This window comes from Anolis carolinensis, chromosome 4 (genome assembly GCF_035594765.1).
Source record: "Anolis carolinensis isolate JA03-04 chromosome 4, rAnoCar3.1.pri, whole genome shotgun sequence".
In the NCBI taxonomy this organism is placed as follows: domain Eukaryota; kingdom Metazoa; phylum Chordata; class Lepidosauria; order Squamata; family Dactyloidae; genus Anolis; species Anolis carolinensis.
Window position 1 is genome coordinate 227,129,938 of NC_085844.1, and position 22,898 is coordinate 227,152,835.

Below are 22,898 nucleotides of genomic sequence, written 5' to 3' on the forward strand. Positions count from 1 at the left end.
AATGTACACTGAGCAGTGCAGTCATAATTCTTTGGTTTGGAAATATATATAATTCATAGTCTGTTGCCAGTGAATTCTACTGTTGCTAAGTACTTAAGACCAGATTCTCATGACTCATTTGTCCTATGCATATTCATTTCAGACAAATGAACTGACAACCCTGTCATGTGAATCATCCTAACCACTATGCAGATCTATCCAAGACACCCATATATAAGTAGAACTTTGGTAATGTTTGCATAAAATACTTTGTACTTTATCTGGGATTTTTCTCACACAATTTATATATAACATGTTTTAAATTGTTGCTACCATATCTGTTGGAGTAATTAACAAATTAACAATTGCAGAAAGTCCTGCTAGAGGAGCCAATTAATTCTGCTATTTTGGACAGAAATGAGTGGCTGGTGTCCCTCTCCCTGTAAACACATAACCCTCCAAAAAGAGTCCACCAGAGGGCATGGGATAGCTTCCCATTACTCAGTGCAATTAAAGGAGGAACAATGTGGAAGACCAGGTCTGTAACAAACAGATGCTGTTCATAAAAACAAAATGGTATGTTCAGCTTTTTCTATCATAAAAGTAACAAATGCATATAATTCTAGCTTTCATTTTTGGGGAGCAACATTTCTTAATGTGCCTAATTAATACAATGCTAAGAAAGTTATTTCTAAACACTATATCACATCACAGTATTCACAACGTAGGTTGGTTATCATATGACTACTTGACCAGCTAATTGTGGCAGTTATCTTGCATTAACCAATCTATGGCAACAAAGCCTGGAGGTTACAATGAATCATATGAATTTATCAGAGGTTTAAGTGGCCTCATTGACAGTATAATATTGTAGTCAGTGCAGAAAGTACTTAGCATCAATCAACAGGCAGATTAATTAATACTAAAGATTTCCACATTTTATTTATATGACAGTCATCTCTTCTAGAAAATGTAGTAAGCCCTAGTTTCAGAACCGAACAGAAATTATTTATTTGAGGATGTCTACAGGTTACTGAAGTGCTCTGTCTTCAAACTGTTTTCTCTACGAGGTTAAAAAACATCAACCACCACTTTTTGGAACCAATTGACTGTAGTAGCAGTGATCTGAACTTCGTTATCTCCACTTTCTGTCTCTGTCAACAACAAGATTTTTTCCCATACACAAGCTTAATGATCCATGAGGAAAATCAGGAGGACATCTGGATACAGTAGGTCCTTGGTACATGGAGGTTTGGTTCCAGGACCCCCTGTGGATACTAAAAACCACTAATGCTTAAGACTCACTGTATACCATAGTTATATTCTTTCCCTTATATAAGAGGCAAAACCATTATCTTCTTGAAATTTAAAAAAACAACAACACTTTTTAAAGCCATGGATGTTGCCTTTGTGGATATGGAAGACCAACTCTATGTAGGTGATAGAACAACCAGACAGGTTTGATCTGTAATTTTTTGTGTATCTGGATAATGCAATCTGGATGTCATTTAAAACCTCGTATGTCAATAACATGACTATGAGCCTGGTTCAGGAAAAAAATAGACAGCAATATAGTTCTTTGAAAAATTGTATAGCATTCTCATAGTAGGCTACTCCTCAGTAGAGTAGGGCCCTGTATTTGTTTCATATGTTTCATTCACGCTTTTGTACCGTACCCTTCATTCATATTACATGGTATGGCAGAGCTCTCCTCACATGAAGGAAGCAGTGAAACGAAAGTGAAAGCAGCACAAAACTGCTTTGCTGCTGTTCGTTCCTCTGCCTGCCATACCTCTTGCCTGCCTCAGTGTCTGCCTTGCAGCCTGCTTATTCTTCTTTAACCTCAGGTCTCCTCTGCAGATTGAGAGGAAGACCTCTCAGAATCAGTGGTGCCTTAAGCCCCTGCCTTTAAGCTCAGGTCTCCTCCACAGATCGAAAGTAAAATGTCTCAGAATCATTGGTATCTTAAGGCCTTAAGTTAGAGAGCAGGACCAGCAGAGAAAGGGGGAATGTATTTAAGGAGATTTTATTTATAGAAAGAAAAAAATCCCTAAAATTCAGGGGGTGACCCAAACCTTGTAAGAGTTGGAGGGCTAAAAGTGATAGATATGCCCTCCATGTCTGGAGATTTTCATCCCTCTAGCCCTAAAACTGAGCAGAAGGGGAGCCTGGGAAACCCGCCCATTGCTGACAATGGGATAAATGAATTTGTATATTTGGATGGTGAAAGGAAAGAGCTCATTCGGATGGGCGCAGGTTTTGGAAGTGGCGGACAGACACGGAAATGGAGCCATACGAATGGAACAAACAGAAACGGGTAGCGATTTTATACAAATGCACAAGACTACTCCTCAGCAACCTGACAGCCATGTATGTTATCTGCTTTATGTGAATAGCCTTGCCTGCAACAGTGCCTTTATAAAAACAGTTTTACTTGATATAGTTTTGTAATAGTCCAGCAACTGGTACATTGGAGTGAGAAATCACTTAGGAACTGTTTTATTATGACTGTACAACGCATTCAAGTCAAACCACTGTTTACTGAAGTTTGGTTTAGTTTGCATTAATTATATAACCTCTGGAATATGAGTGAAATAGTTGCTCTATAATGGTTTTTTTCTTGTTAGTGAGGATCAAAATTAGGTGAGTTGCTTTACTCAGATAAATAAAAAAGTATTCATATTAGAAAACTAGTTCCTTTGGGTTTGGAATTGGGAGGCTGGGAGATCAAGTGATATTTAAGGGTATGAGAAAGCTAGAACTCGATAGAGTAAATGGAAGGGCAAGGACCAATGATCACAGAGGAAATAAATATGTGACTTTGTGTATAAGTATATATCTGTAAATGGAAAATCGTGTAAATGAAAAAATAATTTGTGCAAGAAAACATATAGATGTGGTTTTGGTGGATCTAGGGCTATGAAGAAGAAGAAAGAGGTGAGCTAGATGATGGAAAGAAAATGTGGGACATCTCTCTGATGTCTATGCCCCTGTTCAGAAAGTTCCACCTCACATTCTGTCTCTGTGACAATTGGATTTTGAAAAATGTGACTTGTTGAGGAAACAAGGATTTCCCCCATGATAACCCTTTTAGGAGTGAATTTCCCTTCCTAGGGGTAGATTTCTCTCACTTCCTGTTGGCTCGCCCCCATTCTTAACTATTAGTCATTTGTAAATTGGATGTTTCTAACTCAGGGACTGCCTGTATGCCTAGAGGGAAGATATTCAAAATATCCCCACTTCAATTTTACTTTATCACTTTCCACAACAGCCCTCTCCCCAGGCTGAATAAAACAAAACAAAATAAAGTCAATAAAATCAAGAGAGATAAGCTCTTAAAACAACTCAAGGTCAACTCAATAAAGAGAAATGCATCTATTCCAGGCTTCTTCTACACTGCCATATAATGCAGATTATCAAAACATATAATCCACATTGTCTGTTTTGAATTGGATTATATGAGTTTATACTGCCATATAATCCACTTCAAAGCAGATAATCTGGATTTTATATGGCAGTGTAGAAGGTTCTCCAGTTGCACCTCCTATATAATGTCTCCTAAAATTATGGAGAAGAGATAGTTTGCTGCACTCTGCATATCTTTATCATACCTGAAGCTGACACATGGGGAATGGCAAGGACAATCCTGATCTCAAATCTCACAGCCACAGCTGGACTGCTTTTCAAGCTGTAGGGAAAAACAGCTGTCTCTAACTAACCCCCATGCAGATTCTTCAAACCTGTAAATAGCAAATCAAGAAAAAGATCTGATTGTCACTGAAAAATAATCACATGTTGCCCATCTCTGCTTCTGTCTTCCTTACAATAGCACTACTTCTGTTGCAGCTGGATGATAGATGGAGAAGGAGCTGTGGCCCCTGTTTTTTAGTACAGCTCAGCACAATGATAGAAGGTTCTTGGGCATGGTTGGAAACCATGAAGCTCTCTAAATGTTTGTGAACTACACTCCAATGAAATATTTTTGAATTGCAAATTTTAGCCACCCTAGATATGCTGACTAAGGTAGTTAGCTGTTGCAGCTCAACAACATCTCATGAACAATAAGCTTCCTGCTCCTGCTTGTATGACTCCATGAATATAGGAAAAGATATTCACTGATTTATACACTCTTCCAAAACATTAGGGCTTTTACTTTTTTGTGCTATGAAATGGGAAGAATTCAGGATTATAAAACCGATTGCCGTTAATATTAAGTGTTAAGGTAATCTCACAATTTAAAACTTTTTTCTATTTGAAAAATATGTCAAACTAGGATAAGTTCAAACATCATGGATTAATGTTAAGTAATCCATGAGGGCTATCACATATAAAGCCAATTGTTGGTATTTTAAATAATTATTCCTATGTATTACAATCTGAACTATCTAAATATGGCAATGCAGGTTCTGCAACAAAATCAATAGAAAAAAATTACTTGGCTATAAAATTGTTCTTGTGTGTCTTCAAACAATTTCTGACGTATGATAACCCTAAGGGACACCTATCATGGGGTTTTCTTTGCATGATTTGTTCAGAGGTTTGCCACTCCCTTCTTCTAAGGCTGAGAAGACTTGCCTGACATAACCAAGTGGGTTTCCATGACAAGACTCCACGGATATGGAAAATGTGCAGGATTTTAAAGTTCTGTGAAAAAACAGTACATAATCTGTACGAATTAAAATGTTAACACTTTAAAAATTATGAAAAGGTGTCTGCACAACTTGCTGGCAAACAACAGACCAAGCATCCAGTTTTAGTTTACATTATCCTCTGAAGGCAAACTGCACTGATAATCCATTCAATGCATGAAACTCTCAAAATCTGAATTTTAAGAAGCCTGGTATAAGTAACTGCATCTCCTGAAGGAGGGTTAAACATCAGTACTTAAGAGTTTATACCAAGTAAGTACTTTCAAATACTCCCTTTTATCTTATATTTTCATTCCCTGGTTGCCACATACATTTTGTTTCTATTCTCCTTTCGGAAAAAGGTACCGTATATACTCGAGTATAAGCCAATCCTAATATAAGCTGAGGCACCTAATTTTACCACAAAAAAACTGGGAAAACTCATCGACTCGAGTATAAGCCGAGGGTGGAAAATGCAGCAGCTACTGGTAAATTTCAAAATGAAAATAGATCCCAATGAAATTATATTGAGGCATCAGTAGGTTAAAGATTTTTGAATATTTACCATATTTCCAAGAAAAACAGTAAACTAGCTCTGTAAGTGGAAAAGTAGGGTCAACAAAAACAATATGGTATTAACAATAACTTAATAATAATAATAATAATAATAATAATAAATAAATAAAAACTTCATTTGTACCCTGTCCTATCTCCCCAGGCCAGCTTACAACATAGTGACAGGCAAACATTTAATGTCAATATAAACAATGCAGAACTAGCTATAGATCTATAATGATATATACTAATTTCACATATGCATTTCTCCCTGAAACATTTGCAAATCCTCTCTCTATATATGTGCATTTCCCTCCTGCAATATCTGCAAGCTCTATATATTTACGTTTATATCTATTTAGACATCTCTATGTGTGTGTGCGTGTGCATTTCCCCTACAATATTTGCAAGCCCTATATTCATATACAGTAAAACCCCACTGGTCCAAGCCCTGCTGGTCCAAGCCTCCGTGCAATCTGAGCGGGTGAACGGGGAGGGCCACAAAGGCCCTCCCCGTTCACCTGCTCGCTGGCTGGCTAGGTGTGCGTGTTGCTAGAATCATAGAATAGTAGAGTTGGAAGAGACCTCATGGGCCATCCAGTCCAACCCCCTGCCAAGAAGCAGGAAATCGCATTCATAGCACCCCCGACAGATGGACATCCAGCCTCTGTTTAAAAGCCTCCAAAGAAGGAGCCTCCACCACAGTCCGGGGGAGAGAGTTCCACTGCCGAACAGCCCTCACAGTGAGGAAGTTCTTCCTGATGTTCAGGTGGAATCTCCTTTCCTGTAGTTTGATAGCAAGCTACCTAGCAACATGCACGGGGCACCTCCCAAGGGGCGAGCGCCCCATGCATGTTGCTAGGTAGCTTGCTATCTATCTAGCAACACGCACGGCTGGCTCCTTCGCCACGCCAGGCGCCGGTGCTGCTGGCCCCCAGCGTGACGAAGGAGCCGAGGCATGGGCGGGCGGTGAACAGGGAGGGCTTTTGCGGCCCTCCCCCTTCACCCGCTCAATGGCTGGCCCAATCGCCCGCCAAAGGGAGAAGTTTCCTCTCCGTTCGGCAGGCGCTTGAACCCAGAGAACCTCAAAGCGCACTTCCCTGGGTCCAAGCGCCTGCCGAACGGAGAGGTTTCCTCTCCCTCTGGCGGCCACTTGGACCCAGGGAAGCGGCACGTTTTGTGCTTCCCTGGGTCCAAGCGCTCGCCAAAGGGAAAGGAAACCTCTCCGTTCGGCGAGCGCTTGAACCCAGGGAAGCGCGAAGTGTGCCACTTCCCTGGGTCCAAGCACCCGCCAAAGGGAGAGGAAACCTCTCTGTTCGGCGGCCGCTTAGACCCAGGGAAGCGCGCTTCGAGATGCTCTAAAGGTCCAAACGCCCGCCAAAGGTAGGAAACTCTTCCCTTCGGCGGGTGCCTGGGCCTGGTAATCTGAGTGATCCGGGTTGACCGAGCTGAGGTCCGCCCGTTTAACTCAGACTACAGAGGTTCTACTGTATATCTATTTAGACATCTCTCTCTATATAGGTAATTATATCTGTATGGGATCTGCAAAGACTTGCAAATATGTGGGGTGAAAATTAATATATAAAATAATGTATACACATAGATACAGATAAACAGGTACATGGAAATCTCTAGATTATCTATATATGTATATAGGATTTGCAAAGACTTGCAAACATATGAGGGGGAAATTCAGAGATATAAATATAAAGGTACACAGGGATTGCAAAGGCTTGCAGGGGGAAATGCCTATATATCTATAACAGAGATTAACAAATATTTCAGGGGAAAATGCTTTTATAAGATTAATGGGTGTGTGTGTGTGTGTGTGTGTGTGTGTGTGTGTGTGTGTGTGTGTATGTATGTATGTATGTGTGTGTGTGTGTGTGTGTGTGTGTGTGTATGTATATATATATATATATATATATATATATATATATATATATATATTCTTCCTGACTTGCAAGGGCTTCTTTCCCTTTTCAAAACATTCCCTTGGTTAAGAGTGAGGGTGGCTTTGGAAAAGTAAACACTGATAAGGGAGGGTAAGATGAGAGATAAATATATCATATATTGCAAGCAATGGCCTTCATGCTCTGTTGCCGGCTTGACCTTGACCCGATTATAAGGCGGGGGAGGCTTTTTCAGCTCATAAAGAGGGCTGAAAAACTCAGCTTATTTTTGATACAGTTCTGTATCTTATATACAGTACATACTTTTTTTCTCCATGCATAATAATAGCCTAAATAAATAACAGAAATTAAATGCAACTCTCATTGTAATGTCACCACTCATTTATCCAAAGCCATCATCCATGACCTTGGATTCCAGCTAAATAATCTGCTTGTAGGAGACTATAAACAGTCATCTAGCACTTCAAGATTATCTTTTATTACAAAAAAATATGAGTTAACTCAGAGGGAGTGTGGATTCAAGAGAAATCAATACAATGGTTTGGAAATATTTTGCCTGTTATGAATTCTTATTCATGCTAAATCTCTTAAACTCATAATCTAATGAATGTAGAGATTTGTTTTGGAAGAACATAAACCCGGATCAGACAGGAGCTCATATAAATTTCCACATTTGCACAGGCATAATCAACACACATTGCCAACAAAAAGAAATATAGTGTTCTATTTGGAAAACAGCACAAATCACGAAGTTTCTAGTTGAAATCCCTGTTTGCCAGTAAATTTTTTAGGTGGCTACAGGCAAATCACAGCATTGAATAAATACTTCTATAACACTTAAGATTGCAAAATTTCAGTGCAATGCTGCAAAAGGAAATGTACACAGCTTTCAGAGTACATGCTAAATTTGCCAGATGGAATGGCTGTAGTCGCCCTGAATATAGAATTGTAACAATATGTTAAGGCACACAGAGAATGCATCTGGCCAACATCAATATTTTATAAATTAAACAATAGAACAATAGATAATTTATAAAATATTGATTCAAATAGATGCATTAAGAGATAAATCTGACTCCTGCATAGTACTCAAAATAAAAACACTAAAAGCCCAAAACTGAAAAGGAATTAATAAGCAGTGCATTTTCATATGCATCAATTCTTAGGTCATGAGCCTGGTGCTAGGAAGAAGAGATCAACAGGAATATGGGTGGCCTGAAAAATGCGAAGGATCCTGGATGATAGGTCCTTTTTTCCACCAGAGAGGTAGAGAAGAGCTATCCTATCTATTAGATTGCTGTTGTTTTTATTACAACACTATTAACATACCTAATGCCTTACAGATCAACACAGTGTAAACAAAATGTAAACAAAACACAATTCCCTGCTCGGAGGAACACATAACATACACTTAAATATGAGGAAGCAAAGAAAGACAACAGGTATAGAGGCAAAGAGGAGCAAAAGATGAACATGTAGACATAAAATTGGGATTATTTAGCTACATTACAGTTAAAGAAGAAGAATTAATGGTTGAATGAAATTAATGGAAGAAGCAGATTTTGGATCACAGGTTTCACAATAGAGAAGCAACGTTGTATATGTTGGAGATTCTAGCTAAAAAGGAGCTTTGAAGAATGTCTCATGAAAATAAGAAATATGAAGACAGTTCAAGGTGAAACAAATTACAGTGATACTTATGGTTGAAAATATGTTGGAATATGAGGGTAGAAAGATGTATGCAGTCAGGAAATAAAGAGCTTAAAAGACAAAATATACTGGATTCAGAAGGAAATGAAGGGAATAAAATCAATGAATAATCTGGGGAGGACCGGCAGATGGTTTGATTGCTCCACCTGAAGAGTGATTTGGGCAGATGGGTGTTAGAGATAATAAGGAAAATCAAGATGAGAAAAGGGAAGGTTGTGAAAAAAGTGAGATGGCTATGGCTGCATATGACCAAAGCCTTAGAAGAGAGCGTGGGGGAGAAGGCTGGATCCTTAGTAATGGAATTTTCGACATAATGACATTATAAAATAGAAAAAAAAACAAAGGTTAAACATCACAAGCAAATTTCCAGTATCTCAAGGTATTGGAAATTTGCCTGTGAGGCTCCTTCACTGTCACAGAGTACGAAATCTGGAAACCATATGTGCAAGAAACAAATAAAATGATTATGTATAAAAATGAAGCAGCAGCACTCAGAATTATACAGACATAACTGAAACTGGTGTCAAAAGTTCCAAATAACCATTCTGCAATTTCTCATGCTAACTTTAATGCACTATTTAAAAAGACAGAAGTTAAAGGAATATTAGCTTCTGGCTTGCTACGCTCTTACCAACAAAGAAGAACAATGTTAATGTCCTCACTTACCTTTGGATCGAGTGGAGATATCCATCCCTTCCACTACCTCCTGCTCTGTCTTTATTTCTTCTTCAGCTAAGCTATGAGAACAAAAAGATTTTAAATTATTATGTTGTTATTGTGATTTACATACAGTGACTAAGAGTTTCCTGAGGTTTGCCACCTCGTGCTACTGTCAGTGGTGCTGGTACCATTAATAAAAGTGGAATTAATATTCAAGTTTTATCTCAGGTACACACAGATTTTATACTGGTCGTTGGAATGGCCCCTCTGACATATACTCATGGCTTTGGTGCTGCCCAGTGGGTAAAATAGTTAAGAGGCAGACTAAGATCCAGAAGTGTCTCCTAATTTACATTTTGTTGTTATCAAATATTGTCAAGACTTATAGCAACTCTACAAATGTGAGACCACCAAGAGACCCTGTCACCAATAGGTATCACAAACTCAGAACCATGATTTCCTTATCTAAGTCTATCTACTTGGAATGGAGCCTTCCTCTTTTTAAGGAATTGAATGTTTGCCTTAAAGGCATTGAATATTTGTCTATCTGTGTATGTTGTAATCTGCTCTCAGTCCCCTCAGGGAGATAGAATTTTTTTAAATAAACCGTTTATTATTTTTCTGCCTTCTGCTTTAGCAAGCATGACCAATTTTCTAATGAGTCATATCATATTACCAAAGTGCAATAGCCTCAATTTGGTATTTTGGCATCTAGGGAGAGTTCAGGTTTGATTTGTTCTCAGACCTATCAATGCATCTTTCTTGCAATCCATGATATCCACAGCATTTTCCTCCAGCGACTCACTTCAAATGAATTGATTTGCTTCCTGACTACTTTCTTCACTTTCCAGTTTTCATTACTATACATAGAAACTGAAAATACTATGGCATGAGTGACTCTGGAATTCATAATATATTTAATGATTCTAATATTTAATGAAATCTTTTTCTTGAGATTTCGTTCTTTCATAGCTGCTTCTCCTTAGCCATCCTCTTTTTTATTACTGGTGTCATTATTTTGCTTTATGATTGAGTCAAATTATTTAAAATATTTCATTATTTTGATGTTTGAATATCCACTTGAAGATTATGTAAATTATTTGTGGTCATTATTTGTTTGTTAAGGTTCATGTGTAACCCTTGTGTTCTACAGAATTTACAATTCTGAGTGATAGCAAAGTCTTGTAACGAACACAAAAGACAGTATCTTCTGAAACTACTGATAAAAGAATTTAGACTGGCACTTGGCTTTGGGGTGGTGGCAAAACTGTGCATATGCACTTATTTTAAATTCCTTGCTTTATTTCTACAGCTGAGGTTCAGGCTACAGTACTGACATGTGCTATTCAAAGCAAAAAAACAGACATAAGAGTTGCTGCATCATCTAATAAATGGTTCTCTGAAAATGAAAGAGGTATTGATTTTGTATTTAAACGCTATGTAACTATAGTTCTTAGAGCCGGTCCTGAAAACAATGTTATATATTATATATATCATCACTTTAACACAAATTGCAATATATTTCTTAAATAAAATAAAGACTGCACCATTGTCCTGTCAGTCACCCAGGCAAAAGTTACACTAAATCTTAAAATGATAAGGAATTAAGATTGGTAAATCAGAATGTACTAATGCATCACAAAAAAGCAACCTTTTCACGTGGGTCATGCCCTATGAGGAGTGGCTTAAAGAGCTAGGTATGTTTAGCCTGCAGAAGAAAAGGTTGAGAGGAGAAATTATCACCATGTTTAAATATTTGAAAGGACGTCGTACTGGCCTCCAACTGACAAGAGTTCTTTCTCCCACCCTGGACCTTCCACAGAGATATAAACCTTCCTTTCTTAGTTTTCCCATATACCTCACAACCTCTGAGGATGCCTGCCATAGATGTGGGCGAAACATCAGGAGAGATTACTTATGAAACATGGCCATACAGCCCGGAAAACACAGAACCACCCAATAATTTTTTTGCCTGGCTCTCTACATAAGAAATTATATGCTTGAGATTTTGCTGTCCTGAATAACTTGGTGGCATTTGCACACTTCACTACCCCATCTTTCAACCAAGTACGTTTTCCATGAATAAGTTAAATTATACTATTCCTTGAGGAAGACAACTGCTCTTGTCCACAAACCTCTTATTTTTAAGCAGTTAATGATCTATCTAACACTCCAATCTTCTTGTCCTTTTCCTCAAACACGTGGGCAAATTGGAATTTAATCCTGTTTTTTCCAAGGTTTTATGCCATCAGCAACTGAATACCACGAAGATGTGGAACTAGAATAAACATGTTATCTTTGTGAACCATAAACAAATGTTGGTTGTTTCACTCATAGAATGATTACAGGAATCAATGCATAGAGTACTAGAAGAGCAGACACAAGCATGAATGCATAACTAGGATGATCATATTCTGAAAAGCAAAATGAAAACACATTTACCAACTGTTTCAAGCCACCCATCACTGTAACTGTTATGATTGAGCCTCATGGCTCTGTTACTGACAGACGTGGGCGTAAGACTCCTCGGGAGTCAGATACTCTCGAGGAGCGAGAGAGAAAAAGACTGCGAGACATATTTGCAGCACCATCTGACGAAGAATCTTTCGAAGGGTTTACGGAGAGAATGGAGGAGGGGCTGGTTAGCTCAGAGGAGGATGAGATGGATTGGACTCGGGTAAGGGAGGAATTGGGTGCCACTGGCCATGATGGGACAGAAGATGAATGGGGACCTTCAGGATTAGACCCATGGCTTAGCTGGAGGGATGGGACGGGATCCACAGCTGGAGATGCTGTTGGGCGTAGTCAGAGGTGTTCCAGCTCTGACGAGGAAAGTGATGAGGAAACGCCCGGGTTAAGGAGGACAGCTGACAGTGATGAAGATTTGTAACTGGCATAAAATGGGGCTTGGGAGCAATTGCAAATTGCGTCGGGCAAGGTAATCTGGGCAAACGCTTGGGATCCGTGTGTGTGTGGGACGCTTCCCTGAAGACTTGTGTGCTTTCCTGTGCTGAGACGTAAGTTGATTGGAATCCAAGGTCAGACGGCGGGAGGGATTGTGTGGGCATTTGTTTGTGCAAACCTGTGCTTACTCTTATTAGCTTGACCTTCCGTCGTCTTTCTGACGGACGCCATCTCCTGCTTTGAGAACCCGGACTGAACTGACCACGGCTTGTCTTCCCCCCTTCTTGGACTTGGAAAAACTACAAACGTCTGCTTCTGGCTTTGATCTACGGAACGGAACTGGTCTACTCTACTTCTGCAATCCTTGGCTGAATTGCTCGTGTTGGAGATCCTGTCTACTGTGTGTGTGTGGGAGCGACGCAAGTTACTCTAAGCACAGTGCTGGCAGCAGAGAGGAATCTGCTGCCAATTAGTTGCATTCTTTGTATCTTTTGTTCCTTGGCTTTTGTTCTGTTAATACCTAGGCTGAAGCAAGCAGTTTGTTTTTACCCGGATTAAACTCCGGTTTAATCCGGTTTATCTTTTGAACATTTACTTTTGTCCCTTTTTGCTACTAAAGGCAAAAACTGCCTGGCCCTTGTGTTTTTACGGGCATTTTTGAGTTCTGTAATCTAATAAACTCTGTTACTTTGAATCTTGTGGCGTTCTGTCCTTGACAGTAACTCTTACTTTTTACATCCCCACTATAGACGTTACTGTAATCTGCCTAAATACTCTAAAGACTCCAGTTCCCATCTGATCTTGGAAACTAGGTAGGGTCATATCTGGTTAGTACTTGAATGGGAGAATGCAAGGAAATACCAGGGTAGTAGGAAGAAACTGGCATAATCGCCTCTGAGTTTTCCCTGCCTAAGAAATCCCTATTAAATTCACAGGGTCACCATAAGACAACAGCAATGTGAAGGCACATAGATGCATATATTATATGTAAGATATGATAATTACTACTATAAATAATCCTAATCAATTGTATTTAAATAATGAACATATTGATTGATAATATAGAAATATTTAATAATACTAACAATTGATCTGGTTCCCTCAGCAATATCCAACAAACCCCTAGGATTAAAAGCCTATTTCTTCCGTATGCTCTTCTAGTACTCTAGCGCTGCGAGTTCTCACAACAACCCCACAAGGTAGAGGGGAAACAAGGAGACCAAAATGAAGAGCAATAGACAGCAAAAGAGCCAATGGCTGAAAGGTCAAGAAAAGGGGAAGAGAGAAGAGGTACACACCCAGGTATTCCTCAAAAGAGGAGGGAAATCACAGCTATTCTATACCATGCAACAGCACCTTCCACATCAAAGATGAAGAAACCTACTATTGTTCCCATGTTCGTTTCCCTCCCTTTTCTCTCTCTCTGATCCCTTCGGTTCAGAGTGATGCCACTAAATTGCCCAACCCAAGTTAGAGTATGATCTCGAAATGGTACTCCGTTTTGTCCATAGATTTATGAGTTACAAAGGCTGCTCACTTCCAAGTTTCAGAAGTGGGAGGACATTGTTAGAAAACCCAGACATTTAAAAAAGCCCACCACCCAAATGTTACCTCTGAAAAAAGGAACACTAGGAAAAGAAGAACATACTATAGTCATGGGATACCTGATATATAGAGAAGAAAGGTCCATTTAAATTTTATTATTCTTTATGTAGCAGGCTTGCAGAGGCCCAGGTATCGCCTGTGGCCAAGAGGTCCTTTGCACAATTAAAACTTGTGTGCCAACTGCACCTGTTCCCTGAGAAGTCAGATCTAGCCACGGTGATGCATGCCTTAGTTACAATCCCGTCTGGCTTACTGTACACATTATGTGGGGCTGCCTTTGAAGAGTGGTCCAAAGAGCTGTGGCCAGGTTGCTAACAGGCTGACTACAGGTAGATCAGTTCAGGGGGTGCTGTGGTTTTAGCTTTGAATAGATTTTAATCAGTTTTTATGGAATTTAACTGTGAATTTTTAATACTACAGTAGAGTCTCACTTATCCAACATTCGTTTATCCAATGTTCTGGATTATCCAACACAGTCTGCCTTTTAGTAGTCAATGTTTTTGTAGTCAATGTTTTCAATACATTGTGATGTTTTGCTACTAAATTCACAAATACAGTAATTACTATGTAGCACTACTGTGTATCGAACTACTTTTTCTGTCAAATTTGTTGTTAAACATGATGTTTTGGGGCTTAATTTGTAAAATTATAACCTACTTTGATGTTTAATAGGCTTTTCCTTAATCCCTCTTTATTATCCAACATATTCGCTTATCCAACATTCTGCCAGCCCGTTTATGTTGGATAAGTGAGACTCTACTATATTGATATATAATTCTGTTCTAATCTTTATATACTTGTAAATTTTAAATTGTATTAAAATGCTTTTAATGTAAGCCGTTTTTGGTAGCAACGGCAGACAGGAAGCTCTGGCGTGGGCTGGTCCATGAGGTCACGAAGAGTCGGAAGCGACTAAACGAATAAACAACAACATAAATAAACATAATAAACATCATAATAATAGGCCAATTTTAAAACAGGCAAATTTGCATGGGTCACTTCCCTTCCCCCTTCCTCTATGCTCAATCTTGATTGGCTGCAACTCTTCATGTGACCACCAGTTTGCCTCACTAAAATAGCATATTGCATCACCTTCCTTCCTTCCTTCCTTCCTGAAATTTAAATCCCACAATCTGTGAGATTTAATTAACCCAAATAACAGTATTAAGCCACTCTTTGGGTTTATCTTCATTCTTGTTGTATTTCTGTTGTATTTCACAAGAATTCTGATCACTTTCTTTAGCAAATAGCAACACAACTCACATATGAAAGCTGTGTTTGCCTAAATACCATAATGGTATCAGAATTTATTGGGATCATTGAAGCTAAGAAGGGTGAATGAATACCAGGTGCTGCAGACTCTATTTCATAGGAACAAATTGGAAATCCTGTACTGCTTGTGCAAAATGTGTACTGTTTGTGCAAGCAACAGGGAGTGAGGGCCAAGAGAGGGTGCCAGTGGGTGTGTACTAACACATTATTGAAACTATCCCCAACTACGTAGCAAAGGGGAAAATACAGAGTATTTTAAAAGGGCCAAGAAGCAGGAAATGAAAGCTATTTCCATACAACAGAGCGAAATTAAGAGACAGAAAGAGAGTGGCTGTGTTAAATTCCTGGTTGGTTGAAATAGAGGCTGAATCTCTGAATACCTCCGCAAACATTTTCATGTTTCAGCTTGTTGCCCACAAGATTAAAAACATGACATGGGCAGTTTCCCCATACATAACCGTATGCCTCCCTCCACTGTGTCTGTCTCCAGAAAGAAGATTCTTCATGTTTTCCTTGTAAAGGAAATTATGGGAGATGGAGGAAAAGACTACGTAACTTCCTGGAAAGAGGGCAGGACAGAAAGGGGGGCAATTCTCACCTCTCTCTTTCAGGGTAGGGTGGGGTAGAAAAGGGACCCTTAAAGGTCAATGAAACCCTCCTGAGGCCAAAGGTGGGTTGTTGTGTGGAGGTCCTCACTGCCTGAGAGGTGCCATGGAAGCAGCAGCATTAGAAAAAAAAGGAAGCACCATGCTCTGCCTAGAAGTTCTTAAAGGGCAGTGGCTTGGAAGCTGCAACCCCCAGGAGGACAACAAGGAGCAGCCAGAGTCATGCCGAAGAGGCCCCTTCCCTACCACAATTTGCAACCTGCTCCAGACACAGAAGAAGGGAGCAGGCTGGTGCTTGCTCAAAGGAGCTTTGGCGGGGAGGGAGGGCCCAAGGCAAGGCCTGGAGCTTCTTGAACTAAGGGGATAAGGTAAGAACAAGGGTCAGAAAAAATAACTTCTGTGGGACTACAATTCCCAAAATACCCCAGACAGTGTCTTCGGCCACTCAAATTCCCTTCGAGGGCTACATGCAGCCCATGGGCCATATATTGTATAGGTCTATTAAAAGAATACTTTTCAGATGCCAAAGACTGAAAAGTTAAGGTTCGTGTCTTGCAAAACTCACAGATGTGAGGTCTCCATACATGGCAGTTAAGGCTCCACAGTCATATAAAGCAAACTTCCTGTTAAATATTGACAATAGGAAGCTCCATTTGTACATATCGAGCTATTTTTCTGGATTACAGCTGTCTTCTAAGGTTCTCCACTGAAAATAGTAAGAGTATTTTAAAATGTAAAGTAGCATTGCTTTATATTGTGACTGCATTGCAACAGTTCTAAAGATTTTCATAAATTCATAATACAGGTACTTTTGTTTTGTATTGTTTGGGCTACAGCAGAATGCACTGGAAGTCAATCATATAGAGGATGAGGAAGCCTTCAATACTTGATACAGGCAAAATTAAGCCATATCTCTTAAAAGAGTGATATCTTCATTGTCCAATGAAAATGCGCAAAACACTTCATGCAAGCTTTCGAAACTTCACTGGCTTCTTCAGTTTGCATTAAACTTGGGATTACCGTTTTGGACATGACAGCTCTCCTAGGTTTGTGTTCTTCACATCTACAAGAATTGCTTTTCAATGTTTTAAACACAACAACTTCAGCTATCCAGTAATCTTACTAGCAACTACCTTCCTCATAAAATATTTTAAAATATGTTTTAAATCCTGTAATACAGCATACCGTATTTCCCCTAAAATAGGACATCCCCATAAAATAAGACCTAGTAGAAGTTTGGTGGGATTGCCAAATATAAGACCTCCCCCAAAAGTAAGACCTAGGAGGAGGGAGCGTGGCTGCTGACGAAGGCGCTCCCTCCTCCCCCTCCCCCCCCCCCTCCTCCTCCTCTCCCAACTAAACTCTGGCAGAGTGCGAGAAACGCTACCGCCGCTGCTTGTGAGTGTCTGCTTTTGGGCAGCAATAGGGCTCCCACGGACATAGCCATGGCAACTTTGGAGAACTTTTCAACAAGGAGTCTTCTCTGCTGCCGCCCTTCTCACGTGAACTGATGAGTGCAGAAGCCCCCTGTAGCAAAGAGGGGGAGGGAGAGCCCAGGGCTCGGCTTCCCCTCGTCAGCAAGTGCGGAGGTTCCCTATTGCTGCCCAAAAGCAGACACTCGAAACGTAGCTTAAGAGCCTCCTCCTCTCTTCCCTCCAACCTGGCCCAAATCTGCACGCCTCTGGAGTGGAATAAGAGCGGCTGGAGGAGAGGAGCCCCTGGCACAAAGCCTGGCCTCCCACCTTGGTGCCTGCCTCTCTTTTCGGGTGGCGCTTGTGGCCCCAGGGCTAGGCAGCAACCCCTTCAGCCCCTTCTCACTTGCATGGGAAAGGCGGGCACCTTGCCCATGCTGTCGAGATGATGCATGACCCTCAATAGGCAGGGAGCCCTTTCCTTCAATGGGAGGAAATTAATTGATGGCCCAATCCTAATCCCAGACGCCCCAAGGAACGCTGGTCAACAGATAGGAGGCCCTTGACCCCAAAGGAGGGCCTTCATTGCTGGCAGAGGTTTCTCAAGGTGAATGGCAGAGCCTGGCCAAAGTCAAGAAAACACTTGTCAATGGGAGGAAACTCTTCCCATGTACAATATATAATAGTCATTTTTTGTTCAACAATAAATGTGAATTCTTCTTAAAAAAATAAGACATCCCCTGAAAATAAGACCTAGCACATCTTTGGGAGCAAAAATTAATATAAGATACTGTCTTATATTCGGGGAAACAGGGTATCTGCAAAGTGTTATTCTTGTTTTTCTTATAAGAGGAAACAGAGTACCCACAAAGTAAGTATTACAGAAAACCCAGCAAAAATCTTCCCTGCCATACTGACCAATTATTCAGCCAGCTCATTATAATAATTAGATACTTGTTCCCTTTGAAAGTACTGTACATTTGAAAAGACATTGGTCTGGAATAAGTAAGATGAATACTTAATAGATAGTAATGGCCATTTGTTTTTGAAGTTCCTAATAATGAAACCATATTTATCTTACTCTGAGAATAAATTAGTTTCTTGAGAAACAGATGAAAAAATAGCTTTTGTAAGGAAATCTTTGCTACCCACATAATACATTGATAAGAATTAATATTAGACACTGAGAGGGTTCAACAACAAATTCAAGGCAGTTCCAAATGCTAAAACAAAACTGATTTGTTTCACAAATACTTTAAAACTTGCATGACAATGAGGATTGCCAATGGAGCCCCCCTCCATGCACTTCTCTTTTTACAGGAAAGCTGGGAGATGGAAAATAAAAAGATAACAAATGAGCAGAAACCTGCCTTGTGAGTTTGCAGCATATTAATCTTTTTCATGATTTTATAAAAATCATATTCCTCATTAGTTCCCACAGGACATTGTGGTTAATTAAAAAAAAAAACCTTGAATTCAAGCAAAAAATAACATGTTTCTCGAAGAATTCCATTGCTATAACCTTAGCCCAAAAATTGAAGAAACATTTACACATCTACTTAAGCTAGATTAACTATAGAGAGAAATCAAAAGTTGCAGCTGAATTGCCCCACTTTGACAGGTAACCAGGAAATCTGATATGGAAAACTACCCAGAAAATACTGCCCACAAACACATTATTTTCCATTATGGAAATTACATTAACATAATCTCAAGAGACATTAGAAGCTATGTTTAAAAATAAAAACAATGTTTAACACATTATAAGCATTAAATTCAATTTTACTTTCAAAATAATTATTGCTGTTTTCAGACCATGAGTAGCAAGCATAAAATAAAATTTCCAGATACTGCATTTAAAAAGAAGCTGGAGATAGTATTTTGCATGCCATAACTGAATAAATAGCATCTCTGTATAAGCACTCACCTATAACAGTCTCTTACTCATCGGTAGCTATGCTATTTATGCAGGATTCTTAAAATGGCGTCTGGCAGCACTGCATTGCCTCATTCCTATACAGTAGCTAAAATGGTAACAATTTATTCAATAACTACGACCCTTGTTCAAACAGTAGTACTATTTTGAAGCAATCATCAAAGTAGCAGGAAAGCTGTAAAAGATGACACAGTGATATCTGACAACCCAATGTGTAACTAAATTGCAGAAGACAGGGAGCTTTGTGAAGTCACAGGTTACTAAGGAAATCCTTCCATTTTAGATGTTCTCTTCAGTTTGAATATGCAAGGTCTGATTCTGTTTCTCCAATTATTTTGTGGTGCCTAATCTACATTAAAACTTTTAAAATGCTAACTGTAAGATATAAAAATACAATTTCAGGCGCTGAACTCTCTAAAGCATGTAAAATATTTTGAGGTGTTATTTGATAAAGGCATGACAAAAATTTAATCAGGTTCAAGGCTTCAAATTCTGGCAAACAACTGTGTATCTAAGACATGGGTAGCACAAACAGGACTTTGAAAATACTAACAGCTTTGTCTTTTGGGGAGGTTAGTATATTTAAGGCAACTAATTTCACAGAAGCCATCTGCTTCTCTCAAGACTTTGTAATCTCTGTTAAGCAAAATGTCTTCCTCTGCAAGCAAAATCACAGTGGGTTAGTGCTCTCAAGACAAAGCTTTTATCATGTTTTAAATTGCTCAGTGGGACCTAGCAATACATTGTCAGCTCAGAAGACAAAAACAAATCTGACTGCAGCAAAGTACATCAAACTGAGCCTGAGCATATATGCACCACATCCTGTGAAAGAGATAACTTTGGGCCCTAGGTTTCCCAATCCCAATCTGATGACCTAATGTACATATTCTGGTTGCTACAGTATGATTGGAGCATACTCCCCTCCCCCAAAATACCAAGATGCCATTCTGGGGTCTTCAATGTGATATGCTTGGCTCAACAGAATTCAGGGAATCGTTGGCCCTGAGCCTTATCACTCCTGAAATTGATGACTACAATGTAGCACCTGTTTGAGCGCATTGGACTTTCTTTATTTTTTGCCACGTGTAAAACAACATGGTTCATTTATGCAAGGGGAAATAAGCATGGCAGTAAAATAGAGGGACATTTTTTAAAGTATTACAAATTAGAATATGCATAAAGGTAAAGGTTTTCCCTGACATTAAGTCCAGTCATGTCTGACTCTGGGGGTTGGTTCTCATCTCCATTTCTAAGCCGAAGAGCCAGCATTGTCCGTAGACACCTCCAAGGTCATGTGGCCGGCATGACTGCATGGAGTGCCATTACCTTCTCACCGGAGCGGTACCTATTGATCTACTCACATTGGCATGTTTTCGAACTGCTAGGTTGGCAGAAGCTGGAGCTAACAGCAGACGCTTACTCTGCTCCCAGGATTTGAACCTGCGACCTTTCGGTCTGCAAGTTCAGCAGCTCAGTGCTTTAGCACACTTCACCACCGGGGCTCCTAGAATATGTATATGCCACACTAATAAAGCATCTTATCATAAGAAGGAACTGATGCTGATTTTACAAGTGATGTCCTTTGTATTAAAAAAAAAGAAAAGAAAAAGCATGGACTCACTCTGTACATGGCTCTTCTGAAGTCAACAAATCAAATGGAGAGGAAGAGGAAGGGTCATTCATCTGGGACACTTCACATGTTGCACCATTTTATTTTCCAGTTTTGCTAAATGCTATCAGTAAGCAAATTATTATTGATATCAATTTTTACATTAATCCATTTTGGTTTAGCTGCCAGTTACATGAGTTGGCATACAAAGGAGGAAAAGCATACAGTTTCTTTCCCTCATACTTTCATTCTAGTTTACAAACGCAATAATCCATACACACACAATGCTACAGTATCTGCAGAGATAACTGCAAAAGTAAACAAATGTTGATTTAAGTAATAAAGATGAAGTATATTCACCTTGGATAATTTTAAGAAGTCCATATGCTTGCAAAGTGTTAAAAGAGTAATTAAACTATCAATTTTAGTTTTACCATAACAGTTGTTTGGTGAGGACTACAGCTCAATTATGTGGTTCCTGAGAAAACAAATCAGCATCAAGACCTGCAGCATTTAGCACCAAAATCAGTTGTGTCTGGGCAGTAAAAGCACCTCCACTCACCTCCACCCACCGTGGTTTAAAGACAATGCATTTCACCTGGTTAAAAAAAAAACAGGGGAGAAAGACCAGCCTGTTATCTGTGTGTGTGCCATTCATAAATGTGACAGATTAATACACTGCCAAAGGATTGGGAATTATGTGGAATTCTCAGATTGGCTGAATTTGCTTTACTTAGATGAACAAAGATGGGAGAAATTTCCAGAAGGCCTTTCTTCGCCTGGCTACAGTATTTGTCAATCTTTAACTTCTCCTCTCTTTCTATTGGCTCCAGCTCTGAGGAGAACAGCATGATTGGGCTGATCCTGGGAACAACACGGCTGTCTCTCCTTGCTTCAGACATCTTGCTGCAATGCAGACATTTATATTTTGTGAACTATGAAAGAATTTGCATTTGAACAATTTAAAAAGGTGAACTTCAGGGGACTTGTGGTGCTGTGTTTCATTATGTGCACAAGAGCTGCCCATGCAAGCACGCTTTCCCCCCGTCAGCAATATCTCTGGAGGCGCAGATTTGAGACACATCCCTCTTCAGCTAAACCTAAGGGAGCCATTTTAATTCAGGCATTCTGAGCACTGCTCATTTTTCCTGCTTCTTCATAAGATGATATTGGGTAATGTTCAGATTCCACGCCCAGCTGCTAATGCATAATGCCCTACTACAAGACAAAAATATGCCTTTGACAATGGAAAAACTGAAACTTATTGCTCAGCAATCTCTTGCCATCGCTTCTGCAAGCAAATAATGTATAAAATAGCAGAGAAACCTGACACTGAACTTCAGTACTTTTAGGAGTGGGGAGGAGGACAAGAGAGAATCCTTTTGAGAATGAGACATTTTGAGTAATTTCACTTTAAATAGAGGCAATACAGTTTATCAAGTGCATGGTATCCCTGTATAAATGGTAACAAGGTATCATCTCGCAAAATGCATTTGTATTGTATAACAAGCAGGGCTGTGTACAGACTGAACTCACAGCAGAGCCTCTGTTATGCTGTGAGAAAATGTCCACTGAAAAAGCTGCTTGTGGAGACATGCTTACAAAATGTCTCAGCCCCAGATTATTTTTAAAAAGCACAAGTTGCTCAAATGTGGCCCTAAAACCAAATTTCATGCTGGATGATATATCACAGGAGAACAAAAGCAGAGGGGTAACTATGGGATAGCTCTGTAACAATGTGGCAAGATTAGTTTGCTGAGAACTAGCACATTCATCACACTTCAAAAGCTTGAGGAAAGTCTGAATTGAGCTTTAACCTGCAAAATGCATTAATTAGAAGGATCTAGGAACAAAGAGTAAGCAGAATTTTATTTTCAATGGAAAACAGGAAGTACACAATGTGGCAGAAGATTCTGAAAAAACTGAAAAATCACATTGGCACACAGTTGGTATAAAGACAAATATTGAACAAACAAACAACAACAAAATTAGTTTTACTTCACTAAGCTATCCACAGTTTTACTTAAGTGGCTGGATTAAGTCTGTCCTGTTAAAAGCAAAAAAGATTTAAAACTATGCAAAATGATCAGAGAATAGCAGACAAGTTTAC

At 39.5% G+C, this 22,898-nt stretch overlaps 1 protein-coding gene across 9 annotated transcripts in view; it reads right to left on the bottom strand.

The window, feature by feature from the left end:
* The window catches only part of zmynd8 (zinc finger MYND-type containing 8), a 112,852-nt gene that overhangs the window by 49,075 nt on the left and 40,879 nt on the right, over positions 1–22,898 (bottom strand). For 6 of the 9 annotated variants that reach the window (XM_008110101.3, XM_008110102.3, XM_003220617.4 and 3 more), the window contains one exon: positions 9,452–9,522. In XM_008110101.3, the coding sequence (XP_008108308.2) occupies positions 9,452–9,522 (71 nt within the window). Of the gene's footprint in view, positions 1–3,590; positions 3,720–9,451; positions 9,523–19,170; positions 22,885–22,898 lie in introns of those variants that run through there. The other 3 variants (XM_062978910.1, XM_062978909.1, XM_008110103.3) reach the window with 2 other exon arrangements.